The sequence below is a fragment of the Zonotrichia albicollis genome, chromosome 28, assembly GCF_047830755.1.
Source record: "Zonotrichia albicollis isolate bZonAlb1 chromosome 28, bZonAlb1.hap1, whole genome shotgun sequence".
Taxonomy (NCBI): Eukaryota; Metazoa; Chordata; class Aves; order Passeriformes; family Passerellidae; genus Zonotrichia; species Zonotrichia albicollis.
The window spans coordinates 5,464,590-5,486,204 of NC_133846.1; the positions used below are offsets into that span (position 1 = coordinate 5,464,590).

The 21,615-nt window shown below is 57.3% G+C and overlaps 1 protein-coding gene across 2 annotated transcripts in view; it reads left to right on the forward strand.

Annotated features, from left to right (window-relative positions):
• Window positions 1-13,297: 13,297 nt before the first annotated feature.
• ITPR3 (inositol 1,4,5-trisphosphate receptor type 3) overlaps window positions 13,298-21,615 on the forward strand; it is a 41,968-nt gene continuing 33,650 nt past the window's right edge. For both annotated transcript variants that reach the window (XM_074528391.1, XM_074528392.1), the window contains exons 1-2: window positions 13,298-13,766; window positions 19,139-19,209. In XM_074528391.1, the coding sequence (XP_074384492.1) occupies window positions 13,678-13,766; window positions 19,139-19,209 (160 nt within the window). In that variant the 5' untranslated portion in view covers window positions 13,298-13,677. The remainder of the gene's footprint in view (window positions 13,767-19,138; window positions 19,210-21,615) is intronic.

Here is a 21,615-nt window from a genome sequence, read left to right on the forward strand (position 1 = left end):
TCCCTGGCTTCTCCAGGAGCTTTTCCTTACGGCTGCACCTTAAATTCCTCCTCTGCCAGGCTGAGAGCCCGGTTAAAGTAACGATTTGAGAGTTTATTTTTCCTGGGAGGGAACTTGTATCGATACAGCAGGAAAAAAACCCCATAGTCCTCGGTGGCAGAGGCGGCTCCCACCAAGCGCCTCAGGGAATTCGAAATCCGCGGAGATTTTGGGGAAATCGCAGCAGCTCGAGAGAGATTCAGCCCTGGAGGGTTCAGCAATCTGAACCTCAGCTGCTTTTCCTCTCCTCGCTGCTTGGGCCGCTGCCAGGGCGGCTGGTGGGGCTGGCAAATGCCAGATAAGCAGCGGAGCTTTGGGGCTGGGCAGAGCCCGAGAGCGATTATGGCATCACCCGACCGGCAGGAGCGCTCCGAGGGATCTGCTGTGCCACGGGATTTTTGGGATTCCTGCCTGGAATGGGTCCCTTGGCTTTGGAATATCTGGAATATGAGGATCCTCTCTCAGCCATTCTCGAGAGAAGTTCAATTCCCACAGAGGGAGGGGAGGTGACAGCTCGGGGGAGTCACTGTCCTTTGTTTTGGGCTTGTTTTGGTCAGGTGAAGGTGCAGGGCCCCCAAAAGCAGAGGTGTCCCTGGGGAAGAGGCTCTGGAACACGAGCTGACAGCAAAGGGCTTCAGGTGAGGGGGGTGAGAGGATGGGGAGAGTGAGGGATGCTCTGAGGAGGATCCCAGGCCTTGGAAAAGGTTTAAGGATGGAGAACTACGAGCAAAACTGATCCCAGCTCTGCCCTGGCCCTCCAGGGGTGTCCTGGAGGTTCTTCCATCCCTCCCAGCTGAGGAGGGAAGCAGCCTGGGACAGTGAAGGTGTCCCTGCTGTGAAAAACGCCAATCACTTGTTTTTAAAATTTTAAAAGTTTAATAGTAATAAAATGGTTATAAAAATAGTAATACAATTAGAGTAATAATAATTTGGATATTTTGAATTAGGACAATATGAGACAATAAAGACAAAGAGTTACAGACATCCAGGTATCTCTTTCTGGGCAGCATGAGCCTGAAAAAGGACCCGCGTTAACAAAGGATTAACCATTAAAAGCAACAGCCTGTTGCATATTCATACACTTCATACATGATGCATAAATTGCATTCAAACACAGGATTCTGTCTGGTCAGTGTCAGCTTCTTCCTCTGAATCCTAACAGCACCTTCGAGGCAGGAAGAAGTTCGTTTCTTCTGATAAGAGGGCAATAAATTCTCTTTCTCTGAAAGATTCAGGTGTCCTGTGGCTGCTATCTCGCTGTGAGTCCTTTCTTTTTAAAAAAAGTATCCTATATAGCACAGTTTTTATTTTAACATTTTTTATAACCTAAAACTATATTTAACACACTGCTTAACAGAATTAACAGAGCATTACTTTCTAACACAACATATATCATATTAATTTTAATATTTGCCAAAAGCCAGTCATAAAATACATGCATTTTTCACACCTGCAATGGTATGGGCTTTAAGGTCCATTCCAAGCCATCCGAGGATTCCGTGGTTCTCAATCTCCTCGGAGCACCAGGTGGCACTGTCCGACTTCCCAGCGAGCCGAGCTGAGCCGGGCTAACCCGGCTGGGAGGCGCAGACACCGCTGGCTCCAGCTCCGGGCCAGGGGACAGCGGGGACAGCACGGTGGGACAGCGAGGGACAGGTTCTGCGTGGGTCACAGGGGTTTTCCAGGGATTTTTTGGGTGGGTGGATTCACCTCCTGCACCCTCAGCAAATACCAGAAGGGTAAAAATCCCCACCCAGCAAAGCGCTGTTGTTGGCCAGGTTTGTCCCAGAGTTTCCCTCTGGGGGTCCCGAGGGGGACAGGGCACCTTTCCCGTGGTGTCCCCACGCCGGGGTGTCCCCCCGTGCTGGCTCTGCAGGAGCACAGAACGAAGGAAATGGCTTTTTCCTCTCTCCCGGGCTGTCGCTGCCTGCGGGAGGAGCGTGCTGCTGGCTGAGGGCAGCCAGGGTCAGGAATTCCCCACGGAATGGAGGCTTTCCACGGCCAGCGGGCCGATCCTGCACAAAGCCCCCCTCAGGCTGGAATTTAGAGGCGTTCACAAGTCTGGCAGTGACCCGTGAGGTGCTTTGGAGGGGAGGATCTGCTGTGCAACACCTTGGAGAACATTCTCAGATCCCAGAACATTCCCAGCCCTCAGAGCATTCCCGGCCCTCAGAGCATTCTCAGATCCCAGAACATTTCCAGCCCTCAGACATTCCCAGCCAGCATTCCCAGCCCCCAGGGCATTCCCAGATCCCAGAACATTCCCAGCCCTCAGGACATTCCCAGACCCCAGATCCTAGAACATTCCCAGATCCCAGAGCATTCCCAGCTCTCAGAACATTCCCAGGCCCTAGAACATTCCCAGCCCAGAAAACATTCCCTTCCCTCAGAGCACTCCCAGGTCCCAGAATATTCCCAGATCCCAGAACATTCCCTTCCCTCAGACATTCCCAGCCCTCAGGACATTCCCAGGCCCCAGAGCATTCCCAGCCAGCATTCCCAGATTCCAGAACATTCCCAGCCCTCAGAGCATTCCTGTCCCTCAGACATTCCCAGGCCCCAGAACATTCTCAGGCCCCAGAGCATTCCCGTCCCTCAGACATTCCCAGATGCCCAGAGCATTCCCAGCCCTCAGACATTCCCAGCCCTCAGAACATTCCCAGGCCCCAGAACATTCCCAGCCCTCAAAACATTCCCAGCCCCCAGACATTCCCAGCCCTGACAGCATTCCCAGCTCGGTCACGGGCCGCAGGAGCTGCTGGCAGCCCGGCTCGGGCTAATCTGGGAATTGTATGCCAGGAAGGGCACACCCAGCCGGGACAAAGGCTGCGCTGCTCGCTCCAGCGCTCCCGGGCTTCCCCTGAGCGCCCCGGGGCTGCTCTGGAGCCGGCCCGGCCTCGCTGCTCCCTCCCCGCACCTGCCCGGGGCTTGGGCACCTGCTCCAGGTGTGGGGACACAGTTTGGAGACGCCCTGAGCTGCTGGAGGCTTTCCCAGCCCCGCCTCGTGTTCCTGCCCATCCCTGGGGAACGTCACAGAACGGGGATGTAGAACCCAAACTGCCCTGGTCAGGCTGAAACCTGGGGCTGTGAGAGATGCTCACCATGAAACTGGGGCTGTGAGAGAGATGCACACCCTGAAATCAGGGCTATGGGAGAGATGCTCACCCTGAAATCAGGATTGTGAGAGATGCACACCCTGAAATCAGGGCTGTGAGATGCTCACCCTGAAATCAGGGCTATGGGAGAGATGCTCACCCTGAAATCAGGATTGTGAGAGAGATGCTCGCCCTGAAATCGGGGCTGTGAGAGATGCTCACCCTGAAATCAGGATTGTGAGAGAGATGCTCACCCTGAAATCAGTGCTATGGGAGAGATGCACACCCTGAAATCAGGGCTGTGAGAGAGATGCTCGCCCTGAAATCGGGGCTGTGAGAGATGCATGCCCTGCTCATCCCCAGGGTGTTTAATCCAGACCATGACAGTGGTAAATTCACTCAGCCATCGTTGTTTTCCTGCTGGTGTGGTTTAGCAGAGCTGTCCTGGCAACGGCCCCTTCCCGTGATGCCTTCCCAGGTACCAAAACTCTCCGTCCTTGACACATCCTTAGAAGCCTTGAGCTCCAAATAGACTCCAGGCTGTGCAAAACCGCCCGAGATTTCCCGAAGCTGTAGAAAATGTGGGGGTTGTTATTATTAGAGCTCAGCCTCTGCCAGGGCAAGTGTCAAACACCACCGAGGTGTCGGGAGGAAGGGTTTGACCCGGCTGAGTCACTGCAGGGCAGCTCCTGGCGGGGTTCTGTGTCACCAGGATGCCTTCTGAAAAATCCCTTTGCCAGGATTTTTCTCCTGAGAAGTTGAGGAAAAGAAAAACAATGATTATCTGCTGCTGTAGAATGCAGCAGGTGCATCTTTGATTGGTCTCATGTGGTTGTTTTTAATTAATGGCCAATCACAGTCCAGCTGTCTTGGACTCTCTGTTCAGTCACAAGATTTTATTATCATTCCATTCCTTGCTAGCCTTCTGATTAAATTCTTTCTTCTGTTCTTTAGTTTAGTTTTAATATATCGTTTTCTTTTAATATAAATCATAAAATAATAAATCAGCCTTCTGAAACATGGAGTCAAGATTCTCATCTCTTCCCTTGTCCTGGGACCCCTGTGAGCACCACCACAGTTCTGGGCCCCTCTGAGGGAAGCAGCTGAGAGGGGCCTGGCAGGGACAGCCAGGCCTTTCCTCAGTGTCACCGTGCTCCTTGTCCCTGTGGGAAGCAAAGACACCTCAGCCAGGCTGTGCTGGGCAGCTCAGATATTATAATTCAGATACTATGATTCAGATATTATTTTATATTATAAAATAATTTATAGAAAAAATTATATTAATAATATGAATGAACACAAGCCCTATGAGGAATGTTTGAAGGAGCTGGGGCTCTTTAGCCTGGAGAAGAGGAGGCTTAGAAATGGCCTTATTGCTCTCTACACCTTCCTGAAGGGAGGCTGTAGACAAGTGGGGGTCAGTCTCTGACAGAACAAGAGGACACATTCTCAAGCTATGTCAGGAAAGGTACAAGCTGGATATTAGGAAAAAATAAATGAAGTACTGGAATGCTCTTCCCAGAGAGGTGGTGGAATCACCATCTCTGGATGTGTTTAATAAAAGGCTGGACATGGCACTTGGTGCTAGAGTCTGGTTGAGGTGTTGGGGCATAGGTTGGACTTGATCTGAGAGGTCTCTTCCAACCTCATCATTCTGTGATCTGTGAATATATTATGAAAGAATATATTTGGCCCTCTGAGGGGCCCTCTGAGGGCCAGACATATATATGTATATATCGGCTCTCTGAGGTCACTTGTCACGCCGGTGCAGCTGCAGTGACGCTGCCACATCCTGCTGGCGGTATTTTAAGGTATTTTAAGGTGGTTGGTTACAAACAGGGCCGTGCTGCGAGGGCAGGGGGAGCTGCTCACAGACCGTGTGCGATGAAAAGCCTCTGCCAGCCTCGCTGGCTTCCCCTGCTCCATGGAAAACCGGGATCTGGCGCTGGAGAGCTGTCCCAGCTCCATCCCCTTTCCATCACCCTGCTCCTCGCTGCAGCCTTGCCCTGAGCCACTCAGGCTTGTCCTGCTCCTGCTGCACCTCCTGCTCCCTCCTCCATGCAGGATGCTGCACCAACAGGGAGGGAAAGAAAGGCCTGGAATGATGTCCAGGCTGAGATTCAGGGGCTGGTGAAGCTGCTGTAAAGTTGCATTACAAATGTGAGCCACTCGGATATTCCAGTGATCCGAGCCAGCAGAGGAGAATATTTTAAATGAAATATTCATGGGGATCCTCAGCCTGTGAAAGTGATAGAGCTCTGCAGCTTTCTGTGGACTCACACTAATTTATTTTTTATTATGACCCATTTGTAGGATGATGGGGCCAGGAGGCTCCAGGCGGTCGCCTCCAGCTTCAGATCCCAATTTTTATTTTTTTTTTCAGGTGCTCTAAAAGCACAGAACAGCTCCACGATCTGTGCCCCAAATTCCAAACCGCTAAGGATGTAGCCTGGTATTTCTGACACACCAAACCTGGGCTCTGACACAGGCAGCAGTTCCTCCCTGCCCCGCCAGCTCAGACAGGCCACAGGGTCCCCTCTGTGCTGGTGGCACTGCCCTGAGGCCACAGGGTCCCCTCTGTGCCACTGGCACTGCCCTGGGGCCACAGGGTCCCCTCTGTGTCACTGGCACTGCCCTGGCTGAGGAAAGGACCAGCATCAAACCAACAAAGGGCACTCACAGCCCCGGAGCAGATGGGAGAAATATTTGCCAAACAAAGGCTCTATTTTCAAGGAAATCCTCTGACTTTCTGCCTCGAAGACAGAAATGATTCAAGCTCTGGCGCAGGCGGCCGTGGGTAGGAAATTCTCCTGTCATGGGCTCTGCCGTGGCTGCAGTGAGAGCTGGGGCTGCTTTTGCAGGCAGATATCATTCCTGCTGTGCATTTGGGAATGACCTGAACCCCTCTGCAGCCTCCAGATGCACCTATTTCATCTCTGGAAGTGTTCCAGGGGAGGCTGGACAGGGCTTGGAGCTTGGACTGGTGGAAGGTGTCCCAGCCCATGGCAGAGGATGGAGTTGGGGGATCTTTAAGGTCTGTCCTGGAATATTTCGAGGGATGGGCCATCCCCAGCTGCTTCATCCGCACATCCAGCACAGCAAACAGCTTTGGGCTCTGCTGGTGGCATGTGAAATACGCTGCAATATCAGCTATAATTCTTAAACACTCCGCTTGCGTTCCCTTTTTTCCCCCTCAGCTGTAAATCCTGCCCAGCTCCGGCTCTTCCCCCTCCACCCGTGCCTGTCCCGGTTTATGGCACCACCACAAGGCTGATTTACATGCGGAGTCCCTGCACAGCGGCTGCCACCCCGCGCTGTCCCTGGTCCCTTGTCCCGGCTGCAGTGACTCAGCCCCACAATGACTAAACCCTTCCCTGTGCTCCAAACGGGGATCGCGCCTTTGTTCAGCGCCCTGCGGCTCTGCTGGGAGCTGCCACCGCCCTGGCACAGCCTGACTCATCCCAGGAGGTGATGGAGGTGATGTCCGGCTGCCGCAGCGCTGCTTCCCTTGGAGCGGGGCTGCAATGGGGCTGATCTCGGGGTTTCCAGCTGCTCAGAGTGACCCCGACATAAATTAAAAAATCTCTTTTCTCAGCCCAGTGCTCGAAGGAGTTAGAGCTCTTTATTTCTCGGTCTTAAGGTTGTTTGTTGTATCTTCTCCATAAAAGTTTTTTCTTGTCTTGCTGAGACAGTCAGAGGTACTCTGCTTGCCCCCTGTGTTATATTTTTATACCCCATGGCAGGGGTGGGATGAAATGGGATTTGAGATTCTACCAACCAAACCCATCCATGATCCTGTCCCAGCAGGGTGTGCAGGGTGCCCAGGGCAATCCTGGCCGTGCTGGGATGGGCACAGGGTCCCTTCCAGCTGTGCCCTGAGCATCCTCAGTGTAATCCAAGCAGGAACAGCTCCAAACTGGCACCCCCATTCCTGACACTGTCACCTGGAGGAGCCCAGGCAGGCTGTGTGCACCAAGGGGAGCAGCCCCTCCTGTCCCCCCACCCTTGGGGACATTCCCAGTGTGACAGGGGTGGTGGCCTGGCTAACAGGGAGGCACAGCCCACAGGCCACTGCCTTCCCAGCCCGTCACTCAGCAGGAAGCAAGGCAAGGCTGTGGTTTGCTCAGCCAGGGCTGTAATTAGGCTGATTGGCACTAACTTGCCTCAAAACTCCGGGGAGGAGGGGAGAAACCACAGCTCAGCCATTTTATGTGGGATTTTACTGGGAGAAATGGAGCCAGCACAGGGCTGGCTCTGTCCCTTCTCTCTGTGCCATTCCCCTGAGCCCTTACAGAGCACACCACCCCCAAGATGAACCTCACTGCTGCTCCCCCTGCTTCAAACCTGCCTGGCACAGCATCCCCAAAGCCCAGCCCGGGCTGGGATGGAGCTGAGCGTGCCCTGGGGCTGGCAGGGCACCGTGGGCTGCGTGCCCAGAGCACATTTCCTGCCAGGCTCTGATAAGATGTGCCTTCATTCACGGCTGTGCGCTGACCACAGGCCACATGAGAGGCTCAGCACGGCCCACTTGGGAGCAGAGGAAGCACAGCGTGGCCTGGCAGCCCCTCTGCAAGGAGCTGCTGGGAGGAGAGGCTGTGCCTGGTCCTGCTGGAGCCCTTTGGGGTTCTGCAAGGGCTGGGCACGATGTGGGATCTGATCCCAGCGCTGCTGGAGAAATCTGTCCGTTTGTCACAGAATCCCAGACTGGTTTGGGGTGGGAAGGAGCTCAAAGCTCACCCCATTTCTACCTCCTGCCATTGACACCTTCCACTCTTCCAGGCTGCTCCAAGCCCTGATGGGACCAGCTCTGGTCTGGGTGCTGCCCTAATGTGCAGGAGAAGGCCTTGAGTGAATAAAGGAGGATTTTCCTGCAATGTAAATCCTGTGGGGTTGAGCCAGTGAGGCTGGCAGTGCTGCTCCCACACGGGCACAGCTGTGATGGGTGAAAAAGCAGCAGATTTGGGGCAAGCCGAGGAGGATTTTGAAGGTGGCTGCACACAGGAGGGCTGGGCAGTGCAAAACCTCTTGGGCAGCTGATGGAAGGGATGGGAAATGATGAGCAGGGCTCTTCCCTCTGCCATCCTGAGGGTACAGCTGGCAGCCCCAGCCCCTGCTCCACCCCCCAATTAACCCGTGTTTGCTCATTAGGGGAGTTACAAGCCTGTGCAAACACTTCCATTTGCTCTCGATAAAGCCAAGGGAGGAGAAATCCCTGCCCGTGAGGTGTGGCCGGACCCCGCAGGCTCCTCCCAGGGGTCTGGGGCTCCCGAGGGCCACCTGGCAAGGGCCGAGCATCCCTCCCTGCCCATGTGTCACCCCCTGGCTGTCCCCAACCCCGCTGCTCCCACGGCATTTGTCCCAAACTTGGCCCGGTGTCGCTAACAGCAACTGCTAATTGTTCCCGAGCTCTGTACTATATTTAATTCCCCACTATTATTTTTTCCCCTTTTAATCATAAAAAGCCTAAATTTCCCTCGGGGAAGGTTATTGGCTCGAGTGTGGAAATATACCTGTGCCTTGCATGGCGCTGGGCCACGGGGGCTTTGGCTGTATTTTTAAATCCAAGTACAAAGTGTCTTCGCCATTTAACCCTTCCCAGGAGGGAGAGTGGGAGGAAAGGAGTGTATGGGGGGGGGGGGGGGGATTTCTTCCCTTTTTCTCAGCTCCTGATTGAAGCAGGATGGGTTTGGATGCACGGACAGCAAGGAGAAGAGTGGGGTTTGAGGAATTTACCCCATATTCCTGGCATTGAGGAATTTGGCTGTATTTTTAAATCCAAGTACAAAAACCAGCGCCATTTAACCCTTCCCAGGAGGGAGAGTGGGAGCAAAGGAGTGTAGGGGGGGGTTTCTTCCCGTTTTTCTCAGTCCTGCTTGAAGCAGGGTGGGTTTCGGTGCATGGATGGCAAGGTGAAGAGTGGGGTTTGAAGAATTTACCCCATATTCCTCTGGCAATTCCTCTGCTTTTCCCTCTCCCAGACCCACCAGGAATGAGAGTGGGAGGAAAGGAGTGTGTGGGGGGATTTCTTCCCTTTTTCTCAGCTGCTGCTTGGAGCAGGATGGGTGTGGATGCATGGACAGCAAGGAGAAGAGTGGGGTTTGAGGAATTTACCCCACATCCCTCTGGCAAGGTGGGCAAGGAGAAGAGTGGGGTTCAAGGAATTCACCCCATATTCCTCCAGCAAGGTGGGCAAGGTGAAGAGTGAGGTTTGAAGAATTTACCCCACATCCCTCTGGCAATCCCTCTGCTTTCCCCTCTCCCAGACCCACCAGGCTGCCCCGAGCATCTCCTCCATCCCAGCCCCGTCCTGCCCCCGCTGTGGGTGTGTTTTGGGGCTGGGGTGCCCCGAGGTAACCCGGAGCCTCACACCTTTGAGGATGTGGGCCAAAGTCATCCAGTCTGAGAGCTATTTCGGGGGAGAGCGGCTGCTCCCGCGGGAGCCCCGGCACAGCCGCCGCCGGAGCCGGGCCGGGCACGGTGGGACGGGCAGGAGGGAAGGAGGGAGCCGCTCCCGCCTCCTCCCTTCGTGAAATCACCCGAGGGGGCTCAGCCCTTCCCCCGCAGACCTTGGGGCGCCTTTCAAGCGGCTGCTGCAGGGGGAGGTTTGGGGTTTGCAGCTCGGAGCAGATTTGGGGTGTCACTCTCATGGCTGTGGATGTTCTGTGCCAAAGGAGCGATTTTGTTCAGTGCTCTGCGCTCCAAAATGCTCGCTCAGAAGGAGAAATGGGATTGAAACAAGCCTTTTTTTTTCTGGCCTGGGGTCAGGCCTGGTTTCATCCATCCCAGCCCTGCTTTTCTGTGGGGTGGGTGGATGGGGCAGCAGCTGAAAGGCTCCACACAGGCTTTGTGCTGCCTCTGGGTGCTCCTGACCCCGCTGCTGCCCCCAGAGCCACCAGACGAGGGGACAAATTCCTCTCCTGGCCCAAGAACCCCCGTCCTCTGCCTGACCCTCAGCAGAGCCCTCTCACTGCCTGCTCTGCCCAGCACAAGGGACCGAGTGTCTCCCTCCCTCCTCCTCCTCCTCAAACAAAGGCAGCCACAGTTATTTTCCTCCTTCTTCTTCTTCCAAGCGGTTCCACCCTTGAGTTGCCGGCCTTGATTTGGGATTCCTGAGGGGACCAGAAGGCAGAGGGGGCCCTGGCAGGGCGCTGGGAAGCTGCTTGGGCACCAGAACCCATCTGCCCTCCCCAGCTGCTCCATCCCCTCCCAGGGCATCTGGGCAAAGCTGAGCTCCAGGTGGGATCCTGTGGGGCTTTGGGGGTGAGGATCCAACCCCGAGTGATCTGTTCTGGGAATCCAACCCCATCCCAGTGCAGGGAACGCTCCCTGCCAGCACGGGAAGGGTGGGCAGGTGAGGGGAGCTCTGCCAAGGGAGCACCCCGCGGGCAGGGCGGGGGCCTGGGGCAGGGAGGGGACCCTGCAGCTCCTTCAGAGGAGCAATTTCAGCATGAGAAAGGAATGTGGCTCCCGGGCCTGCCAGGGATGGGATGGGATGGGATGGGATGGAGGCTGTGCTCAGGAACAGGGATGATTTCTGCTGGCCTGACTCACTGGCAGCCTCCTCGCAGCCGCTTCCTCTCCGGGAGGCAGAAACTCCCAGTTTTTATTTATCACACGGCTTAAAGTAGGGGTGAAGGAAGGAAATGTTCTTATTTTTAACTGCTCTGTCTCCCCGGGGCCTGGGCCAGCGCTGGCAGGGCGAGGTGGCCACAGGAGCATCCCCATGGCCAGGGCTCCCCCTCACCTGAGCACTGCGCTCCCCACGGGCTCTGAGCCCATGCACGGAGTGTCCCTGCAGGCTGGGACCATCGAGGGACCCTGTGCAGAGTGGGGACACCCAGGGTGGGCAGGGGGTTGGCTCAGTGTGGGCACAGCCATGCTGAGGGCACCTGAGATCCACTGAGCCCCAGGGAAAATTCATTTCTTTTTCCTTGAAGCCACCTGCCCGTGCTGCTCATGTGGGGACAAACCTTGGGGGCCTCCTGGGGGTCCCTGTTTGTGCCTCTCACAAGGGCAGAGCTGTCACCATTCCCTTGGTGTGGGGGTCTCTTTTTGTGCCCCCACAAGGACAGAGCTGTCACCAACCCCAGGGTGCTGGGGGTCTCTGTTTGTGCCAGTTTGGGGTGCTGGGGGTCCCCCTTTGTGCCCACCACAAGGACAGAGATATCACCAATCCCATGGTGTGGGGATCCCTCTTTGTGTCCCCCACAAGGACAGGGCTGTCCCAGAGCTGGAGGATGAGGAGGGTTTCATCCATCCCAGCTCCATCCAGGGATGATTTGATGATGTTGTGTCACCATTCCCAGGGTTCAGAGTGGGCACGGTGGCACCCCTAGAATATTTTGGGTTCCTCAGCTGGCTGGGCACTGGCAGCACCCGGTGGTGCCATGGGTGGGATGGAGGCTCTGTCCTGCTATTCCCAGTCCTCCTGGGTGGCAGAAACCAGGCCAGGTGTCTGTTTGAGTAATTCCACGGGATTTTTGCACTTTCAGAAGGTTTTCCTTGCCCAGCCGTGCCCAGTTTGGCTGGTGGCACTGGTGTGGCACAGCCACAGTGCCCCTCAGCTGAAGCACTGCTCATGTCTGTGCTCAGATCCAGGTGTGAAGTTTGGGACTTTGGGGCTTCCCTTGAGCTCCTGTTGTGAAACCTTCATTTGCTTCTAAAAGCAGTGAGTTTTTGTTGTTTTTTTTTTTCTTTTCTCATGATCTTCTCTTTTCCCCCTCTGTTGCCCTGAGATAAATGCTTCTAAATTTGTCCTGTGCTGAAAACGCAGCTAATCCTGATGGACCTGAATTCGCATCTCCCCCCCAGAGGAATTGCACTAATTTTTTTTCCTTTGTTCTGCCAGGGGACCTGTCCGTTTCCTAGTGGAAAGAATTTTAAAAAAATCACTATTTAGGGCAAGGTTTATATTCCCGAAACCTGTGTTTGTTTGCGAGGAAAGAGGACAGGAGGGAAATAAATGAGAAAAGCATCATGCTGCTTTTTTTTTTTTTTTTCCCTCTCCTGATATTGTTTTTACAGCAGGCAAATTTTAATTAAAGTGAAGAACTGGGTCGCTTGTGCTGTCCAGAAGATGCTCTGAGGACGTGCTCCTTCCCCACCTGTGTTAATTTGGGAGAGCTGGCCCAGCCTGGAGGTGTTGGGAAGGCTCCTTGAAGGATTCAGGGACAGGGTGGGCTCTGGAGGAGGGCGTGGGGGTCTCTCCTCCCTGCCCACATCCCCTGGTGGTGATGCAGGATTTGGATGTGGCTTTTTGGGTGCTGGGCGAGCCCTGTGCTGCTCCCAGGGCCGGGATGTCACCATGGCAGGGACAGGAGGGGACAGCGCTGGTGGGAGGCAGAGCAGGTGCGAGCTGGCCCTGCTGGGAGCGGCAGGAGCCACCTGGGCTGCGGGAAAACAGCAAGGAGGGGCAGGAAAATGGCAGGAAAATCCAGCGAGAGCCGCCTGGAGCTCACCTGGGGCTCTCTCTGCTGCGGGAGCGGGAAAGAGACAGGGAAAGGAACAGGGACAGGACAGGGATGGGGACAGGGACAGGGACTAGGACGAGGAAAGGGAAAGGGACAAGGAGGGGGACGGGGAAAGTGAAAGGAACAGGGACAGGGAAAGGAACAGGGACAGGGATGGGGACAGGTACAGGTACAGGGACCGGGAAAGGAACAGGGACGGGGAAAGTGAAAGGAACAGGGACAGACAGAGACAGGGAAAGGGAAAGGAACAGGGACGAGGGTAGGGACAGGGACCTGCGGCTCCCGCAGTGTCACCTGAGGAGGGGCTGCACCCCGGGGGCGGCACAGGAGGGGTCGGGGCCGGGGAAGGAGCGGCGGCATTGCCCGCTCGCTGTCGGTGCCTGGGGGGCTCCCCGCGACCACCGGGGCCGTCCCAAACGGAGCAGAGACCCCCGGGCTGGGCTGGGGGCTCCGTGCTGGCTCTGAACGGCCCGAGCGGGGTTCGTGCCGGGGCTCGGAGGTGGCGGAGCCGAACCGGGGCACCGAACCGGGGCTGCCCGCGGGCACCGGGGCTCTCGGGGGTCACAGAGCCGAACCGGGGCACCGAACCGGGGCTGCCCGCGGGCACCGGGGCTCGCTGCCGCCGCCCCCCCCGCGGGAGGCGGGTGCGGGGGTGGGGCCTCCGGTGGCCCCCCCCGTCCCGGGCGGCCCCGGGTCCCCTCCCCGCTCGCTGCTGCCGGCGGGACTTCCTGATCCCGCCGCATTGGCCGCAGGTAGCGCAGCTGTGCGGGACGGGGCACGGACAGACGGACAGAGCCCATGCGGACACTTAGCTGAGCTTCATCCCCCGCCCCCCCGCTCCTCCTCCTCCTCGTCTTCCTCCTCCCTCCCTGCCCGGCTCCCTTCCTGCCCGGCACATGTAAAACTTGTGCGTGGGGCTCCGCTCCCGTCCCGCGGCAGGAGCCGGGCTGGGCTCGTCCCCCCGGCGGAGCAGAGACCCCTCCTCACCCCGGAGCGGGGACACCCCCCGGCTCCGCTGGCCCATGCTGGATTTCGGCCCGGGAAGGTGACTGCGGGAGGAAGCGGCGGTAACCATGAATGAGATGTCGAGTTTCCTGCACATCGGGGACATCGTCTCCCTGTACGCCGAGGGCTCCGTCAATGGATTCATCAGCACCTTGGGGTGAGCCAGGGGCTCCCGGGGCCGCCCCGCGGGGATTCCGGCAGGGACGGGACGGGAAAAGGAGCCGGGAAGCTCCGGGCAGGGGGACAGGCTGTCCCCGGGCTGGCAGGGGCACGATGTGACCCTGCAGGGACCCTCAGCCCCCTTTCCCTGGCCAGAAGCTGCTTCACCCCATTCAGGGCTGGGGAATCAGATGGGTTTGAGCAGCGCGGTGTCGGTGGGGTGAGGACGGGGACATGTGCGGGTGACAGCTGGGCCAGCCGGGGACCCTCCGGGGTCATTCTGTGCTCCCAGCCCTGTCCGGTGTCGCCGGAGGCTGCCGGCCCTGCACGGGCAGTGGCCGCTCCCGCTGTCCCCTCAGTGTCGCACACAGCCGGTGGTCAGCGGGGATCGCTGCAGGGACACCAAGCGGGGCTGGGGGACGGGGCAGTGCCAGCCCCGGGCTGAGGCAGCTCCCTGGACGTGGCAGGACGGGCCGGGGATCTCTGCCCAGCCCGGGGACCTGTCCCGTGTCACTCCTGGGCACAGCCAGGCCAGCGATGTCCCCCTGCTCTCCCCGGGAATGTTTGCCCGGGGACAGGGTGGGTCACAGCAGGGCCACCCTGGGGCACGGCTGGGTTTCTCCTTAGGCTCATTCAGGTGCCCAAAGGTGCCCGCAGCCCCGGGCAGGGGGGATGTGGGGCCGTGCCAGCTCCTGCCCCACGCTGCTGCGTGTAGGAGAGGCTGAGCTCAGGCAGGAATGCTGACTTGGATGGGATTCCTGGGGCAGGAGCTGCCCGGCTCTATAATCTGCAGTGAATGCACTTGCTCCCACATGCCTGAGCTGCACATACCTGCGCCCACACGCCCTCTCTCAGCCACCACCGGGCACGTGTGGCACTGGGCTGCTGCCCACCGGGGCTCCCTGCACCTGGCTGCCCAGAAATGGGGGCAGAAGTGCCCAGAGCCGCCGTGTGTGCAGGCGCAGTGCCGGGCAGCAGGTCCTGCAGGTGCAGCCTCTCTGTGCCAGCCCTTCCTGCATCCCCAGGGGGGTTTTGGAGAGCTCTCCTTGGAGAGCAGGGGATGCTGAGCTCTCCCCCAGCCCCTTGGAAATGGGGTCTGCAGGAGGCTCTGCAGGGGCCAGCGCTGGTTGTTGTCCCTGAAAACTCAATTAGAATTAATGGCTCATTTTTCAAAGCTCTGATCCCTTTGCAGCTCTGGACCTCACATCCCCCTTTTTGCCAGGTGTTTCTCCAGACTTCCCCAGAAGCAGCTGAGCAGCAGGGCTTGCCTGGGGAGCCTCTTCTCTGTGTCCCAGCACATCTCTGCTGGGCAGCCCCACTTTCCCAGGCTCGGTTCTTTCCCTCCTCCCTCCCGAAATTGTTTTCCCTGGTGCCCTGCGACATGGGAGACCCAACCGCACCTTAAATCACTCCCGCGATAAGGGACCAGGTGACTCACCCGGCGTGCTCCTCCTGCCACCGGGACCTTCCTGAGCTCATTTGCAAGGCAAACAGCTCCGCCAGCCCACGCGGCCGCCCTGCCCCTGCGGAAGCCTTCCTGCCATCCTTCCTTGTGGAGGGGCTGCCTCTGGGCTCTGGCCCTGCAGCGGGATCCTCTCTTTATGGGGTGACCCAGAGTGTCCCCAGGTGTTGATCACCAGTGTCACATTCAGGGTGGCTGCTGTCACATCCCTGTGCGGTCTCCAGGTCGGGGGAGCTTTGCAGCCCCACCTGAGGCTCCTCTGCTCCCCAAATATCTCAGTCGGGCACAAACTCTCCCTTTCATCCCTTCTTTGCTCATGAGCAGGAAAAACATCCCTGGATGGGTGTGGAGCTCAAGGGAATGCCAAGATACCCAAACCAGCCCAAACGCTCGGGTCAGCCCAACGCAGAGCCCTGAGAAGGCAGAACCAGGCTCAGAGCTGCTCACAGTGACCCTTGTGAGGCTGGAGGCACGGGATGGGCAGATTGGAGTGGCCAGAAGAGGTTTTGGGGGTGAGGGATTTGCCCGGGAGGATTTTGTGCTGCCCCATCCCTGCCAGGGGCTCCTTTTGTGCTGCCCCATCCCTGCCAGGGGCTCCTGGAACCCTTCAGGGGCTCAGAACGGGCGCTGGCAGAGGGGAAGGGTGGGTGACAAACCCAGCTGGGTGCCAGGCAGCTGTTTCAGGTGAAATCACACCTGTACCTGTGCTTGCAGGTGGATTTCGGGGTGGAGATGCACTTGGTTAAAGGGTAACTCCAGCTCTGCCGGGTCAGGATGATCCCGTCCCTGCCGGAGGGAGGAGGAGGAGGAAGCCGAGCCCTCCTGGCACTGGGACAGCACCAAAAAGCTGCATTTTTGTGGCTGCCCTGCTCACTTTGCTTTCTCCTCCCTCCCAGAGGGGGTGACCCGGCTCTACAGCCAACAAGGAGCTCTCATCACCCTCCTCTTCCTCCTCTTCCTCACCTCAGGGTTTGCTGGGCTTTCTATTGGGGTTCTCCTGTGGTTTCCCAGAGAAGAATTCCCTGGACCCTTGACAGGCCCGAGCCCCCTTGGCATCATCTGTGCCACATCTGGGGATGGTTTCTGCCCAGCCCAGGGGGCTCCAGCTGTGCACCAACCCCGAGGAAGGCTCGGGAGGGTCGGACTGCATCTCCCAGATTTTGGATGAGCTCCTTCTCCCTTTACCTCGGGGAAGGCTCTGCCTCGCACGGGGCCAAATGCACCATCCCAGGGCCAGGGAATCACTTTGTGCTTGGGGTTGGAAGCACCAGGAAACCCGGTTTGGGCTAAGAAAGAGCCGGCCAGATGCTCACCCGTGCCTTGAGGGGCTCATCAGGGCTGGATCCCTCCCTTTCCACTCCCGGAGGGGAATTTGGAATGGCAAAATGACCTTCCATGGGCGCATCCCGCCTCCTGCCTCGCTCGGGATCCTCCTCCCGCTGCTCAGACACCGTTTTCCCATTAAAAGGTGCCCTTTGGGGAGCTTCCGTGGCCCATCCCACCGCGGGAATGCCGGTTGTTGTCCCGGCCCCAGCAGCCTCCCAGGTGACTCATGTCCACTCTGTCAGAATCCCTTTTTTTTTTTATTATTTTTTTTTCATTATTTTCAGCAGATTTGTAGCTGAGGAATGCTTGCCCAGAGTATCAGTTTAATAAAAAGAACACTTCTTGTTCCTGCCGAGCGTGTAATCCTGGGATTAAAGATGCTGGAAGTGCCTTGAGATCGTTAACTAATTAAGATTTCCAGGCTGGCAGGTCACTCACTGTCTGCAATCCCGCCCGGTGGGGCAGGGGGAGCAGGAGTGGAGGGAGAGGAGAGGCTCCTGTGCTCTTTTCTTCAGTGCTGAAAACAAACCCGGCAGCTCAGGCCTTTCCTCAGAGACCCCCAGCAACAAGAGTGGAGGATTTGGGGGTTTAAATGCCCAGATGAATCTTTCCAATGGAGCCTTTCTGCCTCCATGGATGTGCTGAGGGTCAGGGCTTCACTCTCTGAGACCCATCCCTGGGTTGGTGTCCTCAGTCCTTGCTGGTTTTTGCTCCCAGGCTCATCCCAAGGGTTTGTTCTGCCCTGGATCCCCTCAAAAGAACAGAACTGAAACCAAAACTGCCCCTGAGTGACACCACGGCTGGGCTGGGGCTTTGCATGTCCCCTGTGGTGCTGCAGCTGCTCTGGTTTTTCCTCTTTCCCTCTTTTCCTGCCCTCCCAAGGCTCTGCAACAATCTGGGAATGTCCCTGGCTACTTCCCTGCTGTCCTGACCCCAGGAAAAGGTGTTTGGGCAGCCCCAAACCCCTGTTTGCAATGCCCTGTCTGCCCACAGCTCATGGGTTTGGGGTTTTTCCAACCTCCCAGGTCTTTGCTCATGGTTTTGAAGCTTCTGCTGCCACCAGGCAAATTGCTTTTCTCCCTTTCTGTGAAACGTGAGGCACAGAAAGCAGCACAGGGGTGTCAGAGCCCGGTGCCAGCCCACGCCTCCTCACAAGGCCACGGCAGCCCCGGGGTCCCCGGGGTCCCCATCCATCAGCACCGAGGCCAAATTCCTCCGTGCCGAGCCAAAGGAATTCTCCCCTCCTCCAGAGAGCGGCTGGGCTGAGGGAAGGAGGCTGGAGCTGCGGCCGGGATGGGTCTGCTCCTGTTTTATCCCTTTGCAGAGCCATCTCCAGCATTTTCGGGTTGTTTGGGGGACACCGAGAATCCCTTGGGGACAGCAGGGACAGCACAAGCTCCCCGTGCTGCTCCAGGCTGTCCCTGCCCTCCTGTCCCACCATGGTGGAGCACTGCTGGCCATTCTCACATCCTCCCGAGGATGGGGACACGCTTCTCTCTCTCTCTTCAGAGTTCCTCCTGTTTCTGCGGCTTCCCAGGGCTGGGGAAAGCGGCTGAGCGGGTACAGCCTGTCCTGCTGGAGCTCCCAGTTCCCTCCCAGCACAGGGAGCCCCTCGGGGGATGCTCCCCACTCTGATCCCCCTGCCTGCCGGGCTCTGCTTTGCTGTTCTCCCTAACTCTGAAAAGCAACGTCCCAAAATCACCCCCGGCACCCAAAGCCAAGCCTGTCCCACCCACCCCAAAATCAGCCTCCAGAATCCAAGGCTGAGCCTGTCCCACCTACCCCAAAATCAGCCCCCAGAACCCAAAGCCAAGCATGTCCCACTCACCCCAAAATCAGCCCCGAGAACCCAAAGCCAAACCTGTGCCACCCACTCCAAAATCACCCCCAGCACCCAAAGCCAAGCATGTCCTACCCACCCCAAAATCAGCCCCCAGCCCCCAAGGCTGAGCCTGAGGGATTTTGCTCAATGCTGGGAAAGCAGAGGTGGGCAGGGAGGAGACACAGAGCCTTGATCTGATGGGCAGAGCCTGCAGCTCTGATCAGATAATAATTAATAACTGGGTTTGGGGGCCCCTGCCACCTCCATGCACGGCACCTGCACCCCCGGTGTCCCTGTGGGAAGATAATAATTAATAACTGGTTTTGGGGGGCCCCTGCCACCCCCATGTGTCCCTGTGGGAAGAGTTCCCAGCCAGGGAAGGGGAATTGGTGAATGGAGCTGAACTCCTCCTGTTTTTGCGGGATTAAAAGTGCAATAACAGAGCTGTGTGTGCAGCAGGGAGAGCTGGGCAGGGCAGGGTCCCCTCTGGCACAGGTCACCTTGCAGAGGAGCTGCAGTGACTGCCACAAACCCTCCCTGGTCCCTCAGTGCTGTGCCAGCCCTGTGTGCTCGAGGCAGGGCATGGAATCACCCAGGGAAGCAGTGGGAACTGAGGAAAGGGGGGTTTGGCTCCTGAGGAATATTTATGGGTGGGGAACAGGAGGTGAAGCTTTGGATTTGTCACTCTGGGCCATGACAACCACTGTGCACCCTCGGCCCTGCTGTTCCTGACCCTGCTCCTGCTTTTTGTCCCCCTCAGGCTGGTGGACGATCGGTGCGTGGTGGAGCCGGCAGCTGGAGACCTGGACAACCCCCCCAAGAAATTCAGAGGTGAGGCTGGGGCAGCTCCAGCTCTGGGAGCAGCTCTGGGGCCTGTCCTGGCATTGAGCATCCACCTGGGATGGGATCCATGGGATGGGATCCATGGGATGGGATGGGATGGGATGGGATGGGATGGGATGGGATGGGATGGGATGGGATGGGATGGGATGGGATGGGATGGGATGGGATGGGATGGGATGGGATGGGATGGGATGGGATGGGGGCACAGCTCTGCCCTGTGCTGCACCCCCCTGGGAGGTGCTGACTGCCCCAAGTGCTCAGGGTGCTGCACACTCAGGGAAGGGCCCTGTCCTGGCAGGATTTGAGTGCCTGGATCACACAGCCAGGGAGGAGAGATAGGAAATGTCCCCAGACCCATGAGAGAAGTGATAGATTTGGGTTGGTTTAGGGCAGCTGCTCCTTTCATCCCCCTATTGTCATTTTATATCTTCTTTTAAATAAGACTTTTAAAATATCAGTTTCCCACTCTGCCTTGTGCCTCCATCTTTTCTCAGAGTGGCTTTAACAGCACCCATCTCCCTGACCACCCTCCTTTCCCCCAACACGTCCCAACACATCAATTCTTCCACTCTCTCAGGACCCCACCAAGCATCTGCCTCTCCACAGGAGTTATTACCATTAATTCATTCATTAATCTAATTAACAACCCATCCAGCACCTCCAGCATCCCCCAGCACCTCCACCCCCATATCCCACCCAGGGCTGGATGCTCAGCAGCCTGGCCATGCCTGTGGTTCCCAATCTCTTTCCCAGATGCAGGTTTTTGGGCTCAGCCCTGCTCTCTGTGCTCCAGCCACAGGAGTCATTACCATTAATTCATTCATTAATCTAATTAACAACCCATCTAGCACCTCCAGCATCCCCCAGCACCTCCATCCCTATATCCCACCGTGGGGCTGGATGCTCAGCAGCCGCCCCATCCCCATCCCCATCCCCTTCCGTGCCTGTGGTTCCCTATCTCTTTTCCAGGCGCAGGTTTTTGGGCTCAGCCCTGCTTTTTGCGCTCCCTATCAGGATATCCAGCTGTTTGTTTTAATGGCCGGAAAGGTAGAGCTCTCCCTGCTCGATAGCCATCGCCTGCAGCGAGGTGGAAACAAGGGCTGGGGCTGCTCCCGGCCCCGAGGCTGCGGGAGATTTTCGTCCTCACATCCTGTGGCCGGACCCTGCCCTATCCTGCAGCTCACACGGGTCGTGCCGGAGCTTCCCGCTGGGAAAACAGCCGAGCTCAGCTCCCGAAAGGTTCTTTGGAAATGCCAGAACCCACCTGGGAGCTGCTCCTGCCCGGCTCCACACCTCGCAGCTATTTGCTTTTTTTGCTTTTTTTTTGTTTCTTGCGGTTTCTCCTCCCTCCCTCCCTCTGCAGAGGTTCTTCCCAGCCCAGCTCAGGCACGGCAGGAAAAGCTTCCACCCTGCCAGGCCAGGGGACAGCGGGACCTTCAGCTGTGCCACTGCTCTCCCTGGTTCCCCAAAGGACTCACTTGCAGATTTTGCCCCCCAGGTCTCTCTGAGTTGAAGTTTTACCCCCAAAGCCACTCTGGGTTGAAGTTTTGCCCTCTAGTTCTCTCTGGGTGGAAGTTTTGCCCCCAGAGCCTCTCTGGGTTGAAATTTTGCCCTCCAGCCTTCTTTGATGGGAGGTTTTGCCCTCCAAGACCTTTCTGGATGGGAGGTTTTGCCCCCAAAGCCTCTCTGGGTTCAAGTTTTGCCCTCAGGTCTCTCTGATTAGGAAGTTTTGCCCCCAGAACCACTCTGGGTGGAAGTTTTGCCCCCCAGACTTCTCTGGGTGGAAGTTTTGCCCCCAAAGCCAGCGTGGGTTGAAATTTTGCCTCCAGAGCTTCTCTGGATGGAAGTTTTGGCCTCAAAACCACTCTGGGTGGAGGTTTTGCCCCCCAGCCTTCTCTGATTAGGAGGTTTTGCCCTCTAGACCTCTCTGGATGGAAGTTTTGTACCCCAAAGTCACTCTGGGTTGAAGTTTTGCCCCCCAGCCCTCTCTGGGTTGAAGTTGTGTCCCCAAAGTCACTCTGGGTTGAAGTTTTGCCCCCCAGCCCTCTCTGGATGGAAGTTTTGCCCCCCAGCCCTCTCTGGGTTGAAATTTTGCCCCCCAGACCTCTCTGGGTGGAAGTTTTGCCCCCAAACCCACTCTGGCTCCAGCCCCACATCCCCCTCCGAGCTGCCCACTCTACAGGAAATTCCTTCTCCTCCCCTCTTTCCCACCCCAATCCATTCTCAGAAATCTGGCCGTGCTTTACCCAGGTACCAAAACCTCCAGCTCCCAACACGAGCTGTGCTGGAGGTTTTCCACACACACAGCCCCCGCCGTGCCTCAGTTTCCCTCCTTACAAAGCCACGCTCAGAGCCAGGATTTGGATTTGCAGCCATTTCAGAGTCGCTGTGCTG